This window comes from Mesoplodon densirostris, chromosome 5 (assembly GCF_025265405.1).
Source record: "Mesoplodon densirostris isolate mMesDen1 chromosome 5, mMesDen1 primary haplotype, whole genome shotgun sequence".
Classification (NCBI taxonomy): domain Eukaryota; kingdom Metazoa; phylum Chordata; class Mammalia; order Artiodactyla; family Ziphiidae; genus Mesoplodon; species Mesoplodon densirostris.
Window position 1 is genome coordinate 122,593,393 of NC_082665.1, and position 19,038 is coordinate 122,612,430.

Here is a 19,038-nt window from a genome sequence, read left to right on the forward strand (position 1 = left end):
ATATCAAATACTTAGGAATAAACCTAAGGATTATAAAAGTTCCAAACAAAAGACTGTATGATTCCATTTATATAAAGTTCAAAACAGACAAAAATAAACAATGCTATTAGAAGTCAAAATATGATCCCATTTTTGTGAACATCTATCTCCATAAAAGTGTATCTTGGTGAAATATATCTATGCATTCATAAACACATGTACATATAACCCTACAAACACAGAAAAGCCTATGGACAGACATTTACCAGGTTCATAACTCTGATTACACTGTGATGGATGTGAAATGATCTACATAAACGTATAGAAACACTTCTGTTAATGGTAGTTATCACAGAAGAAAAGGCATGAGCAGGATTTCTTCCTTATATGTGATCACAATAAATAACCCCAGCCTTCCCCTTCTCTTATACACAACACACAGGCGTGGGGTAGGTCCTCACCATCATGCTTATAGCCAGTCCTATTTTTCTTCAAATGGCAAAGAGGATTTTATTTGTTAATATTTAATACATTTAGTACGTTTCTCCCGTGAAAATAACTATATATTTGTTTGCTGAGTCACAACTGTCTAGAGTGAATGTGGGCATCAGGATGATGGGGGTGACTAGCAGGATGAGTAGAATGAGTAGGAACGATTTCACGTATTTTTCCAACATTTACTGAAAGTAAAGACAGGCACACAAGGCAGAGTAGAATTGTAATTACTTATGTCACTTCTGAACAGCAGAAAACCAGTGGCAGAGTGTCAAAAATCCCAAAGTATATACAACTTACCCTGGGGATGCTGACAGGACATTATTAAACCATCATTAAAGAAACAAACCAACAAACACACATTACTGAATAACAGTATTTGAAGTCATGGGGAATTTGTTTCTTCTTTTAGAAAATATTTCACTCTGGCTTTGGCAGCAGAAAGAATTATTCCAGATTCTCTTATTATCCAACCTATTCCTGGGAATTAAATCCTTGGAGTTCAGAAAAATAAACCAACTCTTTAATTCTACTATTTAACTATTTAAGCCTCCAAAACAATCACTTACTGAAAGGATGCCTATGGTATCCTAAAATGGTTACTGTAGTGAATAGTTTCCAGAAGGTTCCCAGGGAACAAATCACTGAGTCAATAAATGATGGCAGGGAAGGGACGTGGGAACAGATGTATATGTATGACTGATTCACTTTGTTATAAAGCAGAAACTAATATAAATGAATGAATGAATGAATGAATGATGGCATCAGACAAGACCTCTGGGACTTTGATATTTCAAAGGTAAGAAAGAGGCTCCAAAAAACAGTGCTAGATTCTTTTATACACATGCCCTCAGTTTTCCCCACAATTCTAAGAAGTACGCTTCATTCTAATTTTACAGATAAAGAAGATTTTGCCTAACAATTATTTGCTCAGGCTCAAAGAGGTATAATATGAAGCCCCCATGAGTTCAGCTGGGTCTTTTGGATAAAGCTCATGTTCTTTCTGGTACATCAGGTTGCTTGTGGACATACTGAGAATTAAGTGTTTAAGTAATAAATATCTCTAGACCAGCGGTCCCCAACCTTTTGGGCACCAGGAACCGGTTTTGTGAAAGACAATTTTTCCACGGATTGGGGGGCGCGTGGGTGGCGGGGATGGTCCAGGCGGTAATGCGAGCGGTGGGGAGCGGCAGATGAGTTTCACTAGCTCGCCACTCACCTCCTGCTCTGCGGCCTGGCTCCTAACAGGCCGTGGACCAGTACTAGTTCACAGCCCAGGGTTTAGGGACCCCTGCTCTAGACTATTGCTCAAAACAGTTTATATTAGGTGAGAAAACTAACAATTTAATTCACTTTAGTACTAAGTATACTTCTAAAGAAAAAGTAGACTGGCTTAAAATAAAACCACAAATCTCAAACAGTATAGGTTGAACATTGTTATTCTTTTGTTCCTGCGTAAGAATTCAGATTTAATGTAATTGTATAAGGGCAGGAGGACCATGGGGTAATCTCTGTCTGTGTGTACGTGAACTCAGTGGAATTTACTTAGATCATGCTGGGCAGTACCCAATAAACAGTTTATGGGAACAGTGGTAAAGGACTTCTGATGGTGACAGTCATTTTGGGTATAATCTATTTTAGGAAAATCTATAAATCAAATCCTGAAATTACAAAATTTATAAATCAGAGGATAATCTACTTACCCAAGTTTACCAAAATATTTTCTGATTTACAAAGTCTCTATCAGAGATTTTCTTTAAAGCTCTACTATCCAAAAACATACTTCAAATAATTTAGCTCCTCCCAAAACCTATCTATATCTAACTATTCTGGTATATATGAAATTGTATGAAGTGATATATTCCTCTGAACAGAAAATACGGTCATCCTTCGGTATCTAAGGGGGACTGATTCCAAGAGTACTCGAGGATACCAAAGACCAGAGACTTGGACCCTCAAGTCCCTTATAAAAAATGAACACAGCCCTACAATGAATACAGTCGACCCTCTGAATCTGTAGATGCAAAACCAGTAGATACAAAGGGCTGAGAGTATATTTTACTAATGCTTTCAAGATTAGGGTTTTAGCCACAAATCCAACATAACAAAGTGTTACTTATAGAAATGGATTTGAAATTAGTTACAGAATTTATAATAAATTAATATTTGTGAGTAATACCATCAAATTATGCTTTTTATTTTGAAGGTAAAAAAGTAAACATTAAAAACCAAGGAAATAGTTCTGTGTTAAATGCAACTTCCTTGAAGTATATTTTATGAAACCTTTCCCCAGAAACCATTATTTGTTTTCCCTACCCTTCACTGACCCAGACTCATGGGGAATACCACAGACATTGAAGATTTCTTCTCTGTCTCTAATGAGTTCATTTCCTTCCAAGAAGGCAATATACATTAAGGTACTATAAATAGGTCTGATCAACTTTGGGTGAACATTAATTATGAAATAATTTATAAATATCTCATTCTTTTGAGTTTATTAAGTCATTCTTGGACAACATTTACTCACTACTCCATTATCTATATAATTTACTTATTTAAGCACTATTTAGTACCAACTATGTGCCAGATTCTGCCAGTTCAATTATTCCCTATTTGCATACCAATTTACAGGGACCCCTTAGAAATATGAACTTTCTACCTCTGAAGAACACTGGCATTCCAATCTCCTCTCAGTCTTCTGATGGCACTGTCTGTGTACCTCCTGCCTTTCCCTTTCCCTATGATATACTCAAGACTGCTGCCTCTAAGAAGCCAGGTGGAAAAAACATGGAGGTGATAGACATTAAGATGTGTTTTTGGAAGGGAGGACAAAAAGGGACCTTGATCTTTCTTCTACCTGATTAGTTCATAACGCAGGCTACCGAGTAGAAGTAGGTGGTAATAACTATGACTGGGAATAATTATGAAAACAACTTATTTTCCCTACTAGAGCATCAGGGAAAGATAATCAGTAATAAAAAGTACAAAAAAGGAAATATAAATTTGCTATAAAAACTGCCAGATAGAAACAATCCTTCATTCTCACCACGTGATACTTACTTGCCATCTGTGTCTGATGTAGCTGCATAGTGCAAGGGTGTGCATCCTCTTTCATCAAGGTCATTCACACTTGCTCCTGAGCCCACAAGAGCAAACAGGCACTGGTAGTTGCAGTTGGCAGCAGCATAGTGCAGTGGAGATCTTTTTGCCCAAGTTAATTAAAAAAAAAAAAGTCAGGGACACAAACCAGTAAACAAGAGCACAGTTGATCCACCCAGTTATAAATATTTATAGAAAGCCTGAGATTGATTTCTGCCATATACCTAAGTCTTTTGGAGGGCCAGACAGAAAGCTTGGAGGAGAAACTAAGATGGCAAAGAGCCTCTAAGAATACAAAATAAGATAGGAACACAATTAAATCATTTCATGGTCCCCAGACAGTAACAATTCCAGTCTTTTGAGTGAACTACATACATCCTTCATATTCTGCTCCAAAACTTGAAAACTTATTTTTTTTCCCTCCCTAATGCCATCAGCAATCTGAGAAAACTTTCATTTAACAAAGCTTCCCCTATACTAATAGAGATGTTTCATAGGTAGCAGCTTCTGTTCCTGTCTCAGTAAAGGAATAAAGAGTAAGAAAAATACAGAAGCATTAAAAAGAATGCTGTTATATCAACTATATGGTAGAGCTGCACAGATTCCTCAAGCAAAAAATGCATCGTTTTGAAGACTTCATCATTTTGAAGAGTTTAGAGCACTGTTAATTTCTAGAGATGGAATATTTGTAGCTTATTTCTTCTCAGTTACTGAAATGAAAAAGAATATTACTAAATTTAGGAGTTTCTGTCTTTAGATTTAAAAACTATGATGATCCATGACCTTTCATTAAAAAAAAAAAAAAAAAAACAGAAGAAGAAGAAAACAGAAAAGTGAAGGTAAATTTAGTCCAGAGTCTTCATGGTATAATTTTTTCTAAAATATTTACCTGGTGAAAGGACAGTGAAGCATTATTTTACTTTATTGGATAATAGTATAATATAGTAATAGTATTTTTGAAAATGCAATTAACCCTGAATTACTTTCAAGCTTCTAAATTCAGAATGTGCCCGAAGTGTAGTACAGAATGCGTCAAGTGCTACAGATTAACTAATATAGGCTGGATTAAAGTACACTTATAAAAATAAATTAGCTATAAATTGCACTCCAAAGTCAAACAAAGTGATTTTTGATTTTGTGGGTCAGTAGTTCCTTCAATTAGCAGGCTTATAAGAACAGTCTGTTCCTCAAAATAATTATGGGGTCAGATAGTCATTTTTCCTTTTCTTTTCTTATATGCACTTCTGATTCCCTACCACATGTAATTCTACTGTGCACTGGCCCAATCCCGTGCACTGACACAGATTCACACACACCCTCTCTTGTCATATACTCTGAAAATTCTCAAACTCCTGATACACAATTTTGCTCATACTGCCACCTCTCTTTTTTTTAATTGAGGTAACACTAGATTATAACATTAGAAGTTTCATGTGTACATTATATTTAGATTTCTGTACACACTACAGCATGCTCGCCTCTATTTTTCAAATTGCCTTCTGTCCTTTCCTATGTGGTTCTAACAGACTCTGGGTCAATTCCTACTCTAAGTAACTTAGTAGATCATGGTGGCTTTAAGTACTGCAATCACAGATGCAAGTAACAATGAGGCCTGGGGCTGAACAGTGAGACTGCAGATTGGCTGGGTGACTACAAAGGGACTCTGCATTCACAGGTGCTTTCCTGTGGGTCACGCTCACGGTGTGTGCGGAGAGTCAGAGAAGAGGAGAAAGAAAAATTACACATAAATTTGTAACCTGTTTCCTCCCTCTTTCTAGTGCTCTGGAACCAAATATAGGCAGCAGAGTCTCTAACAAAAGAATGACTTGAAGGAATGGAGAACTACCACTGAGTTCCAGCTCTTTTGAGTTTTTTGAGGGAGCACAGGTACCATGCAGTTTTATATTTTCATGGCTATAATTACGGGAGGAGGAGGAGGAATGACATCACAAGAGGTATAGAAGTGCTTATAAAGTAAAGCTGTGGCTGGTAGCCTGGGGCTATGGCAGGGGCCCAGCTGGAAGAAGACTGTGGGTGAGAATGAATATTCAGAAGTTATCTACTTATTGGGGCCTCTCAACGAATCATGATCACAATGCAAAAGTCGTAGAATTATTCAGTTACCTCTCAGAAGCCACATTAGAAGGTCAAGAAAGTCATTAAGTAAGTAACGTTAAGTAGGCTCTATAGAGGAACTGTACTACACCCTACCTTCCAAACTTATCCTTTTTGTTGAAGTCTGCACCAGTGTTCAGCAGAAGGTTTAGGCACTCCAAATTCCTACCCAGGAAAAATACATTGAGAAGATGTAATTGTAATGAAATTGTAATTATAATGAAATCGGTAGGTTTAAATAAGTATAAAAGCATGTTTTCAAATGAGGGCAGAGTGAATAAAACGCTATGATTTATACTTTATGAAACAAACAAAAAAAAAACTGCCATGATCAACTACCTTTTTCTTAAAAAAAGTAAAAATTTTGTTAACATACCCTCCAGCTGCAGCTGCATGTAGACAGGTCCTGCCAAAATCATCTGGGGTATCTATATCAAACCCTACAAGAATGAATACATCTTATATAATAGTATAGGTATGTTACTTTATATTAGAGTATTACATTAAAAAAATGTAAAAAAAAATCACACACCCCCAATCTTAAACAAAACTATGAATTACAAATAGGTAAAAATTAACTGAAAATAGATTAATAATGTACAGTATTTAAAAAAAATTACCACTAAAGGATTGGTGGTTTTAGAACAAATGCTAGAGTACTTGTTTAAAAGTCACAGGATACAATGGAATATTATTCAGCAATAAAAAGAAATAAAGTACTGATACATGTTTATAACACTGGATGACCTTTCAGAACATTTCTAAGTGAAAAAAATCAGTCACAAAACCACATCTTGGGTGATTCCATTTCTATGAAATGACCAGAATAGGTAAATTTATAGAGGTGGAAAGTAGATTAATGACTGCTTAGGGCTGGGGGGAGGGAGGAAATGGGGAACTGACTGAAAATGAGGGGTTTTTTTTGGGGAGGGGAATGAAAATGTTCTAGAACCCATTGTAGTCATGGTTACATACCTCTGTGAATATACTTAAAAAAACCACTGGATTGTAAATTTTAAACAGGTGAATTGTATGATACATGAATTATTTCTTAATAAAACTTTTTTTTTAAACCCACAGGTGCTTTGGTACTTGCAGATTAACACTAACACTGAGAAGAGGTTTTTAGAATTCTCCTTCATAGATAAATGGGTATGTGATTACTTGTGGACACACATACACTTAAAACATTAACAACAATTACCTCACTTAAAAGATATCATTAAGAAAAACTCAGAAGTGTCTGTCTCACAATATGTTAATTTTCACTGAAACTTTCCCATAATTCTTTTAGCAATCAAGAGTATTAATAGGGCCTCCCTGGTGGCGCAGTGGTTAAGAGTCCGCCTGCCGATGCAGGGGATACGGGTTCGTGCCCCGGTCTGGGAGGATCCCATATGCCGCGGAGCGGCTGGGCCCGTGAGCCATGGCCGCTGGGCCTGCGCATCCGGAGCCTGTGCTCCGCAACGGGAGAGGCCACAACAGTGAGAGGCCCGCATACCGCAAAAAGAAAAAAAAAAAAAAAAAAAAAGAGTATTAATATACAAAATCTGTTCAACTTTCCTAACACGCTAATAGAATATCATTAAAAATTAAATCTTATATATTTAGTAATTCTATGCATTTAATAAGGATCATAATTTTGTAGTAATATTTATAGAAAGCTACTGATCCTGTTTTGCTTCAAACTGACTATGTGGTATTTTAAGACAGTAATTAGATATGGCATAAATAATTTCACAAACCTAGAAGATATTGTAAACTGGCCATTGGCTCTTAAAAAGGAAGCATGCAAATGAAGATATTTTACTTCTAGACACAAACGGACTGCTCTAGAAATATTCCACACCCCATTCCCCAACTAAGAGAGAGAGGAGGAAATCACTGGAAAAATAAAACCTTTCCCAGAGCTGAAGAGAAAATCAAATCTTAAAGGGTCCAAAATCTTCTAAGAGGGGTTAATAAATGATCCACACATGGACATATCTATATGTGATTCTGGAAAAGCAGGATAAAGAGACTGTATTAAAATGGGAGATGGCGGGGGGCGGATGGGGAGGTAAAAGGGGTTAATCTGTCTGTGAAGGTTCCACTTACCAGAAGAAATAAGTTTCCTACAGCAATCTGAAAAACCACTTAAGGCTGCCAAATGGAGGGGGAACATTCCATGTATGCCACGCCTAAAGTGAACAGGACAGTGTCCTCATCACAATGCAATCACTTAAATAAATTAAAAAGAAACTATTCAATACTTAACTTATCCAGCAACTTTCCTCTTAGCGCAGGACTTGTCAACCTCAGCACTACTGTCATTATGGATTTTCTGTGGGGCTGGGGGGCTGGGTTATCCTGTGCCTGTAGGATGTCATCAGTGCCCCCTGGTTCTACCTACCCTGGATGACAGTAACACTCTCCTCCCCAAATTATGACAACGAAAAATGTCTCTAGACACTTGCCTCAGGAGCAAAACCCATTCCCCCTGCCCTGATGTTGAGAATCATGACCACAAGGCAAAATGTTTAAGAATGTTCACTGCAGTAATTTTTGTAATAGTAAAAACTTGGAAGCAACTTGTTTGTAAATGAGAATGAATAAATTGTGAAATCTTTACACAAGAATTAAATTTTATAAAATGAATGAACTAGAGTTACGTACAGAGGTGAGAAAAAAAAGCCCAAATTTATATCTACATGGCTAAACCAACAACTTCATGTAAAAAAAAAAAAAAGTTAAAAAGTGTACAGTAGCACACCGTTTACAGAAAGTTTAATAGATTTAAAACATGTTAATAAACATATAAAAAGGTAATAAAAATTTAAAAACATACATAAGAATGATAAACATCAATTTAAAAGCAGGGTGTTTCTTTCTGCAGAGCATGCAAGAGAATCCATCCTTCAAACAAAATCTTACATGGAAACTTTAATGTTACTCATAATCTAGAAAGAACTGGGGTAAAAAAATATAAAAATACCCTATGCTGGTTTACCAATGAAATCACATTAAACATTCTATTCTATTACATCGCCAATACAAAGAGGGAAAAGCTCAAGCAATTAGTACTACATTGAGGACAAAATCCACGTTTCCCTGACAAGGCATCAACACCTTGGGAAGTACTTACTTTGCAGTGTCAGCACCACTTGTAATTAGAGTGTTGATTAGCAGCTCATGGCCGTACCTCGCTGCTATGTGCAAAGGGGTGTTGCCATTCTTATCCTCACAGTCGATTACTGCTCCTGCAATAAAGGACATACTATCAGACACTGGACTATATAACGATCAAGTCAAATCTATTACATGGAAAGTGATATAAAATGCAATTCAAGCACAAACTAATGGGTATAGCAATTTAACCATAGATTTCATCCACAGCACATTTACTGGGCCAGGCACTGGGGTTACAGATTTCACACTTAAAGCAATTTTGTGAACAAGCATAAGATTTTAACAGATTTAAAAATTACAAAAGGGTTCTGGGCATCCAATGTTTGGAATCCACTGTATTTAAACAAAATTAAACACATTTCTTTAGAGTGAGACTTTCCAAAGCTTTAATGTGCACACTCTGTGTCACCAAGAAGACAGCATGCAATATTTTATGAATTATTTGATCATGAGCTTATTTCTACCCTTTCCCTGCAAAATCAGAACAGCTGTTGTCTTCAGCACTACTAATAAACAGTTCCTCGGAACATGGCTTGTGAAAACACTACTTTAATGTACCCAAAAGTTCTTTTTATTTAAAAGTTTAGCCTGTCTAGTACTAATTCAAATGCAAAAGAATACAAGTTCAGAAAATAAATGAAAATGCTAAAAACATTTCAAGATAGTCAGAAGGGAAAAGAGAAATGCAACCGAGTTTTCTTAATATATAATACAGTTTGCAGTAGAAAGGCAGAGTTTTCTATCTAGCATGTTTTAAAAAAGCCAACACTAACTGCTAGAGAAATTATATTTATAATCTAAGGGAAACAATACAAAAATAAATGAAAAACATAATTACAAAAGATACATGGGGCTTCCCTGGTGGCACAGTGGTTGGGAGTCCGCCTGCTGATGCAGGGGACACGGAATTGTGCCCCGGTCTGGGAGGATCCCACATGCCGCGGAGCGGCTGGGCCCGTGAGCCATGGCTGCTGGGCCTGCGCGTCCGGAGCCTGTGCTCCGCAGCGAGAGAGGCCACAGCAGTGAGAGGCCTGCATACTGCTAAAAAAAACAGATACATGTACATGGCATTTAAAATTCTTCATTATCTGATTTTCATGAGCTCTGATATCAAATGTCAAAAATGTGTATACTGCTATGACAATTCCTCAATACCATTCATTATGTGGATGCTTTTACTACACTTAAGAAAAAAAACAAACAGAAATACTTTTTACCACTCTGGATAATGGTTTGTGATCTGGAGAATCTACCGTGGAGGGCAGTCATGTGCAGTGGGGTTTTTCCATCTTTGCTCTGAAATAAACACACATGAGATTTAAAATCCTTGTTATATCTGTAACATGTAATTGTTAGTTTTATTTTGAATATCCTCTTGCAACTTTACTCTGTAGAACTATTACTCAAGCGTTAAGTTTAACTGAAGCCTGTGGCAGTAAAACAGCTGTTTGAAATTATGAACTAATTTTTTAGTACATATATCATAAAGCACAAATATATAGAAACCTCAATGCCCACAGTTTTAAAAAGGCCCAGAGTGGTGGGTATGGTGTAATCTTAATATCACTCCTATTTCAGGTGGGGGAACTGATGCACAAAGGATATTAATGATTCGACCAAGGTCACATCACTGGAAGTGGTATTGCCAGGATGTGCTGCCCAGGGTTCAAAAATTTCACACTGCTAAAATTCTTTGGTTCTAAGAAATGCTGAATCCCTCCTTGACCAAGGAAAAGTGAATGTTAGAATTAACTTCAGAAACTATAATTCACTTAAAAACTTTATACATTATTTTGTTTATAATTATTTGTAACAAATAATGTTAGCTATTTTCTCAAATTACTTAAAATAATAAACCAGACTGGCCTTGCATGTGTGTTTGATGTAGAAATTCTGAAATTCTAGAGGAATTCCAAATATGAAGAAAAACAATGCCTGAGTTAGGTGATATCTTTTATTGTGAGTTAGGTAAAGTCTTTTCTTCCCTAAAATTATTTTGTTAATCAAAACATACATGTGACCATCACAAAGGAAAGAAGTATTTGGGGTATTCTGTTTATCTGACCAAAATTTAAAGTACACGGTGGGGTGGGAAAAGGTGTGACAGCTATCTGGGTTGACAACTTCATATATTGTGAGAAATTGTATACTTCTTGCTTTCAACCTATATACAATTGGGTTCCTGTCCTCTACAGTAACTGATTATGGAATAAACACTTGAAGACTGGGGAAAAAAAAAATTGGTAAGTGACACAATCAATGAGGCATGGTTCATAAACAAGGTTATGAAAAAACAGAGGTATACTGCTTTTTAAAAACCATTCATTTTACTTCTATGTAGTATTCTGTAGGACAACCAATTAAAAAACTTATAAACTGATTAATTACAAATCTAAATTCACATTCCAATTCTAGTCATCCACAAGGACAGAAACATCAAAATAGAGAATGGGATGGGAGGAAAAGATGAAGGAGAAAGGTGCCTTGATAAGGAGAACTTGAGGGTCAGCAAATATAATTTTTTTCTTGCAAGGCAAATGTCAAAGCCTTAACTCCTTAGTCAAACAATAATTCGATAAGCATCAATTTGACAAATACAGGAAACATAGGTGTCAGGAACGAAGATATATTCTTGAATGAACGCACATTCTTATGCGTTGAAAACTCACTGCTATCAACAATTTTTACATAATGTCAGTTGGACGGTACCTCAGAAGTCATCAACAACTTGGGGAGTGTGTTTCATTGGAACTTGGCGGTAAGAAAACTGGGCAACTGCACATCAGCAGGATGTCATACGTCCTTAGACAAGATTAAAGCAACTTTTATGAAATCTATTTTTAAACCAGCATCATGGTCTGTTGTCTTCAAACTTAACCACCACATCTTAACTGTTTTGCTAAAACATTCCCTTGTCATGTGTAAAATCTACCACTGAATTTTCTAAATCATTAAGGAGGTAACTTCAAATAGGACCACTGCTAAGCATTATACTACAAGTGACCCTCTTGTAGAATTGATTCTCATCTCAACATTTCAAAAGAAAATACAGACTTAAAAATAATCATAGGTACTAGAGTCAGCTACGTAGGCAATGACAAGAAGCAAGTGATTAATTATCTTCAAATTATAGTAAACAGTCATGTCTAAATGGCACTGTATAAAATAGAAAGCCTAATTTTTACCCAGCCCCATATAAACTAAAAAATGCGTAATAGTTAATGATATAGGTAAGCCTCTTATTCCATGATACTTAATATTTAACAAAGATAATTTTAACTACAGCCACTTTATCATAAAGGGGTCTCACAGAGACTAAAACTACTTGATGAGATTTTTTCGTTTGAAGAATATGAAGATAATTTCAAAATTTTTATTTTGAAAAACTCTTCATTAAAAATATTACTAGGCTTTTGAGGAAACAAGTAACAAATCTCCCACCCCCACAAGAATTCTGATACTTTTTCTAGGCACTGATTATCCAAACAGCAGGAATTCTTCAAATCAAAATAAGCAGTTTGAACTTATCAGTAAATATTTAGAAGTTATTTAAATTATTAAAAATAAAACTTTAGTTTAGTAGGTGATCTGATTGAGAACTGAAAGCTTTAAATGTATATTCTTTTTTTTTTTTTTTTTTTTTTGCGGTATGCGGGCCTCTCACTGTTGTGGCCTCCCCCGCTGCGGAGCACAGGCTCCGGACACGCAGGCTCCGGACGCGCAGGCTCAGCGGCCATGGCTCACGGGCCCAGCCGCTCCGCGGCATATGGGATCCTCCCAGACCGGGGCACGAACCCGTATCCCCTGCATCGGCAGGCGGACTCTCAACCACTTGCGCCACCAGGGAGGCCCTAAATGTATATTCTTAAAAGAGACATTTTAACCAGAAAGGGGTTCTTTATGATATCTCATGCCCTTTCCTTCCATATGTATAAGCTTTGTCCTTTAGCTGGCAGGGGGGCAATTTAGAGCAATGACCTAATTATAGATGGGCTTGCTGCTGCTACAGCTGTCAGAGTGGGTCAGTGGCATCGTTAAAGGATTTTCTACAGTTAGAGAGGTAAGAAAATAGACTCCTTTCTCTACCAGTCTGAAAGACACTGGCTCATCACACCTACAAAAGGAGCTGAAATTTTATGCAATGAAAGCTCTGGAAACATTTGAAGCTTAAATGTTTTTACTAATCCTAAACGGTTCAATTTTGTTTGTGGTTTTGTTTTCTTTACACCACAGACATGGTTTGGCAAGTGCTCAAAGAATGAATTAATAAATTAATACAGAAGCAATCAGTGAAAGCATCTTGGAAAATATAAAATGATGATTATACATTATGAAGTAGTTATGTTCAAAACTGTGGTTGCATGTGCATTTCCAAAGAATTATGCAGTAAAGGTACATATATTTTGGCTCCAGAATTTTCACATATTTCTAAAATTCAAATGTTCACTCTTGAAAGCGAATGACCAAGAAACCAAAAAGCAACTATTCTTATATGTAAAACACTGTATCAGTCTTCTAACTTTTCTAACACTGTGAAAAATTTCAAAACAGAAAAGTTGAAAGAATATTACAGTGAGCACCCATATACATATCACCTAGAGTCTACCACTAACATTTTACTATGTGAGCATTATCATACATCCATCTCTCTACCCACCCGTGCAATTAAGTGATGCTTTTTTTTGGGGGGGGGCCACACCGCATGGCATGCAAGACTAGGGATCAAACCCGTGTCCCCTGCAGTGGAAGTGTGCGGTTTTAACCACTGGGCCGCCAGGGAAGTCCCTAAATGATGCTTTTTAAAGTCAGCTGCTGATATCACTACCTATTACCTCTAAACACTTTGGTATGCGTATCATTAACTAGGGTTCAGTATTTGTTTGATTTGTAACCTACTACGGGAACATTTACATGCAATGAGACATATAAAAAATGTACCACCTGATGAGTTTTGACTAACACTTATTTATATAACACAAAGCTGTCAAAATACAGGACATTACCACCACAGAGAAAGTTCCCCCACGCCCCCTTTTCATCAATCCCTCCTCCCAGAGGCAACAACTGTTCTCTTCCCCCCACCCCAACTATAGAGTCTGGAACCCCATATAACTGGAATTTTGTCTGTTCTAAAACCTTATATAAATGGAAATAGTGAATATATTCTTGTGTAACGCTTTCACTCAGCATAGTATTTTTAAGATTCATCTGTGTGTTATCAGTAATTCACTCCTTTTTAGTAGCTACTGATACTATGGTGAACTCCTAAATACTAGATAGGGATTCTGATCTTACTTCATACCTTCATATTGACATCGGCCCCATTGCCTACTAGAAGCTCTAAACACAATGCTCCATGTGTTGATGCAGCAGCAAAGTGCAAAGGAGTAAACCCTTTTTCATTCTTTTGATTTACATTAGCACCACAGTCTATAAGTTCATTCACGACAACATCTTGTCCATTGTAGCAGGCTACATGAAGAGGTGTATTTCCATAGGCATTTGGTTCATTCATCTATTGGAAGAAAAAAATTGTCAATCTTAAAGCAGTCTTCCTGATTATTGTTGTGAGCTATTTTAGCAACACTGTGGTTGAAATCTAATTATTAAAGTGAGAAACAAACAGGGATAAATACACAGATATGGCTTATAATTTTAAACTTCTTTAAAAATAACGAACATAACAACATTTTGGCGTCAAACGATTTTGTAGCTTCAGGGAATGTAACTCATATATACAATGTCTACTTCATGACAAAACTGAATGATTCCAAGAGATATTTTAGGAAAGTGAAAACAAATAATATATTTTTAAAAGCATTCTAGGTAAGGGACAATCAGAATTAATTCTAAGAATCATGAAAAATGAACACAAACGGAAAATTCTGACATATATTGAAAAACATGCATATTTTCTGCTATTTACAGTGACTAAAGATTAAAATTGGTGATTAGTAGAGAGAAAGATTTTTTTAAAAATGACTGACATCCTTTTCTATTTAATTCATTTCTGCAACAAACTTGGGCTTTAGATATTTTCCAGCCTACATACTGACATTTTACCAAAATGAATGTGCTCAAAAAATACAGTCAACATTGAGAAATAATTCATGTAACTGAAGTTTATCTATTTCTTAAAAAATATATTGGATGAATATTTTAAAGTTTACATAACTTTTCTGTGGTAAAGAATTGTACTTTCGCTCCTGTCTTCTGGGAGGTCAGCTATGGCACACCTGACAGCTGTGTCCTTGTCCAGGGTGGGAGCTGGCTACCCTGGACCTGAGAGTAGGAACAGGCACAACGGGTCTTTAGGGCAGGGCCAACCACACCACATAAACCAACCATGTGATGGAGGGGAGGGGCTATCAGTGGACCTGGAGACTGAAATCAACCATATGAGCAACTTTGATCAATCAATCATGCCTATGTAGTGGAGGACCAATAAAACGCTGAAAACAAAGCTCAGGAGGGCTTCTCTGGTTAGCAATACTATGTGCATATGTCACGTTCTGATGCTGGGAGAGTAAGGGGTCCTAACTCTGTAAGGAGAGGCCAATGGAAGCTTTGCGTTTAGAATACTCTTAAGACCCTGCCTTGTGTGTCTCTTCCTTTGGCCAATGTTAATTTGTATCTTTTCTGCATAATAAACCATAACTGTGAATATAATAGCTTGCAGTGAGTTTCTGGAGTCCTTGTAGTGAATCATCAAAACTGAAGTCAGTCCTGTGTGGAGACTGTGCCCTCTAACCTTGTGGTTGGCCCCAACTTATCACAACTTTATTTAACATTTTCTTTTCTCACATCTCCGGTAACAGAAATTAGAGGAAGTGAAAAAGCAACACTTAACTTTAGTCAAGTTATCTAGATTTCATCACCAAAAGCTGGTGGACACAGAAAAGATTCTCCCTCGGAGCTTCCAAAACTTTGAGAGATTAAATTTATTGTTTTAAGTCACTCACTTCAGCTCTAGGAAACTAAGTCATGCAATTGGAGGCCACATGTCACTAAATGGCTCTAAGTCTGACCACTTTTTCTGAAGAACACTCTCACCAAAGTTTATAATTTTGCTGTCAATAACATAAGCTTTAAAAATTGCACCAGAATGGACTTGAAACAGTGATCAGAAACAAGGCTATCTCATTTACCTAGATCAAGGGTCTCTTAAGGCATTATGTCACTCTGTTGAAACAGAGCTATAGGAAGTGCTGAGTTGAAATAAAACTTTCATCTGTTTGCACTCTACAAGCTTCTACCTAACAATGTGGTTGAATTTTTGATCCCGACATTTTCAGTAACTAAGTGCTTCACAAAGTCCTTAAATTAAATTAATAGGCTATCCTGCTCCACAGTTCTGCCACGTATTCTTTGTCCAATCAGATTACCACCTATCTTTCTGTCTTTGCAGCTGATCTAAACTACCTCCCTCTCCCCCTTCTACTTGGCTGCTTTTCATCTGTGTTTTAAAGACCAGATGAGTTTGTCAGAACTGTGCCTAAAGGATGGACTGTGGGAGCTACAGGTATTCTTAGCTATCCCAGTTCCGTAATCAAATACATTCAGATGAAAGAGCAACTCCTCTAAACCAAACAGATCATACAGTAAGGAACACTTGCAGCTAATGGGCCAGAAGCCTCTAGTTTTCCTGCCTGCCTCTGGCCAATATCCTGTAATGTGAACAGCTACGGTCATTTAAAGGAAATATTAGACAAACTGGGCAAATAATACTAACAATAACCCAGCCACTTAGGAAAATAATCCAAATATGTCTGATCTGCTGGTTTCCATAGCTGAAATGAAGCTACAGGGCCTAGAATGTGATGGAAAAGAAAAACTTCTGTCAATCAACCATTCACCTTTGGAATATATTTCACCTCTTAATACATTTGACTAACTTCATGACTTGGTCAGACATCAGTACACTGTATATTATGTAAAGGACTATAAACATAAAACTATTAAAAGACAAAAATGTTATTATAAGAAATCATCTTTTAAATTTGAAATAACTTCTGCCAACAACAAAATCATAAACACACAAAATGCTCCATTCTTCTGTACTGCTTAGTCTGTACACCTACATCAACCCCAAGATCAAGAAGGTACTTGACTACGCTGATCATCCCACTAGAGGCTGCTGCATGGAGAGGTGTATAAGACTTCTTGTCCTTGCATGTCACTTCAGCTCCGTGTGCCACAAGTAATTTCACTACTTCAATGTGACCTGAAAATGTGTTTATGAAGAAAAAAACAAGATGAGTGTATGGAAAATATGAAATACAATCCTGAATACCTTTAAAGACAGGTAAAAATATAATACAAATTAACTAGATAATACATGACAAGTCACCAATTAATCACATTATAACCAGAGAGAGGATAGAAGAAAAAAATAAGAATTCAGGATAATTTTGATAAATGCTGATGGAGGTAACTAATAACCGAAAATAATACATTTAATTATTTTATCCAATGATAACCCTGCAATCTTCCTTTTACCTAGATCTTGTTTCCAAGGTTGTTTTAATACATTCTCCAGTTCTTAAGTTAGCTTTTCATGTCTAATGTAAGACATTAGTTTATGTTGTGGAATCTTCTTCTACATGGAAATCTGGGAGTGACTTGGGCTTATTTTTCTTAAAAATGTCAGGTCTTTAGAACACGCAGCTAAAAACTTCTTTTCCCTTATTATTTCCACCAGATGCCTTAACAATCAGGATAGGCTAGGTCAGCAGTCCGCAAGCTTTTTGGCAACAGGGGCCAGTTTCATGGGAGATAATTTTTCCACGTGGCGGGGGTGGAGCGGGAATGGTTCAGGCAGTAATGTGAGTGATGGGGGGATGGTTCAGCCCTATGGGGGGGATGCGGAGTGGCAGATGAAACTTGGCTGGCTTGCCTGCCGCTCACCTTTTGCTGTGCGGCCCGGTTCTGGGGGATGGGGACCCCTGGGCTAGGTTATACATGCTACGGTTAACAACCAACTCCCAAATCTCAGCGACTTAAACAATTAGTGTTTTATTTCTCATTAGCATTATGATAGCTTGGCCAGAGGGCTCTGCTTAGTCACGCAAGGATCCAGATTCATGGAGCTGACACATGATTTAAAGGCAGCTTGGTCACTGTGCCAGAAAGGGGAACAGACTACAGTCTCACACCAGCAATTAAATGCTCTGGTCCACAGGGGATGCTACTTTCATTAGGCAGAACTAGTCTCAGGCCCCACCCAACCACATAAGGAGGCCAGGAAGGGGGACATGTATCTGGAAGGTGGGAGAACCACTGTTCTCCTTTCTTATCTCCTCACTTCTTGTCACATTAGATTATACAGTGCTTTCTCCTCCTCCCAAAAGCCTTTCCACCTCTGTGCCTTTGTTCATGGGACTGATTCCTACATTGTACAGAATGTTCTGCTTGGACGTTTCTTTCTAATCGTTGTTACTAATCCTCGAAGAAGGTCATGTCAGTTCCTATCTTCCCTAGAAGTCTTTTTAAGGCTTCTAGTTGCCTAGAATTACGTGGCCAAAAGCACAATGTACCTGTAAATACTATCTAATAAGCATACATAATAATACTTTGTGATATATCTTAATCTTGAATCATTATCTAACAAACTCTTTAAATACTTTTATGTATTAAGTTCTCAAATATATATATCTTTAAAGGCAAATATCATAGGCTCTTATGTTCTACTTCTTGGTGTATTTCAAACAAAATAGGTAGCTAATAAGTATGTTACATTAAACGAGTTGCTAATGATGCCATTTTTAATACCCGTCATAGGGAAGGAGTATATAAAGTAAATAACTATAAAAATGAGACTTTCAAACACAGTGCCTTGCCCCCTTGAAAAAAGGAGTCTACAAGATGCATAAAGAATCAAGTAGATATAGTTGTTCATATATATAAATTATCAATTAAAGCAGATACATTCAGCTATTTTTTTCCCCATTTCAATATGAAAAATATCTACTATATGTTTAGGAAAAAATCAAAAGAATAACTGTCAAATCATTAGGTGCCAAATTAAATGGGACTATCATATTAGAGCACTAATTGGTACAAAAGATCTCTCACTACACAGTACTCTCTGATCTATGGCTCTAGAAAGACAACTACTTGGGTTGACTGTAATGTATTAAAAACCAGGACTGATAATGCCCAGGAGGCTCACACATAAATATA

The 19,038-nt window shown here is 36.9% G+C and overlaps 1 protein-coding gene across 4 annotated transcripts in view; it reads right to left on the reverse strand.

Moving 5' to 3' along the window:
• ANKRD28 (ankyrin repeat domain 28) overlaps nucleotides 1-19,038 on the reverse strand; it is a 165,036-nt gene that overhangs the window by 27,289 nt on the left and 118,709 nt on the right. For all 4 annotated transcript variants that reach the window (XM_060099453.1, XM_060099452.1, XM_060099451.1 and 1 more), the window contains 8 exons: nucleotides 16,938-17,080; nucleotides 14,159-14,371; nucleotides 10,074-10,152; nucleotides 8,813-8,927; nucleotides 7,786-7,868; nucleotides 6,065-6,128; nucleotides 5,785-5,853; nucleotides 3,535-3,675 (listed from right to left, as the gene is read on the reverse strand). In XM_060099453.1, coding sequence (XP_059955436.1) covers nucleotides 3,535-3,675; nucleotides 5,785-5,853; nucleotides 6,065-6,128; nucleotides 7,786-7,868; nucleotides 8,813-8,927; nucleotides 10,074-10,152; nucleotides 14,159-14,371; nucleotides 16,938-17,080 — 907 coding nt within the window. The remainder of the gene's footprint in view (nucleotides 1-3,534; nucleotides 3,676-5,784; nucleotides 5,854-6,064; nucleotides 6,129-7,785; nucleotides 7,869-8,812; nucleotides 8,928-10,073; nucleotides 10,153-14,158; nucleotides 14,372-16,937; nucleotides 17,081-19,038) is intronic.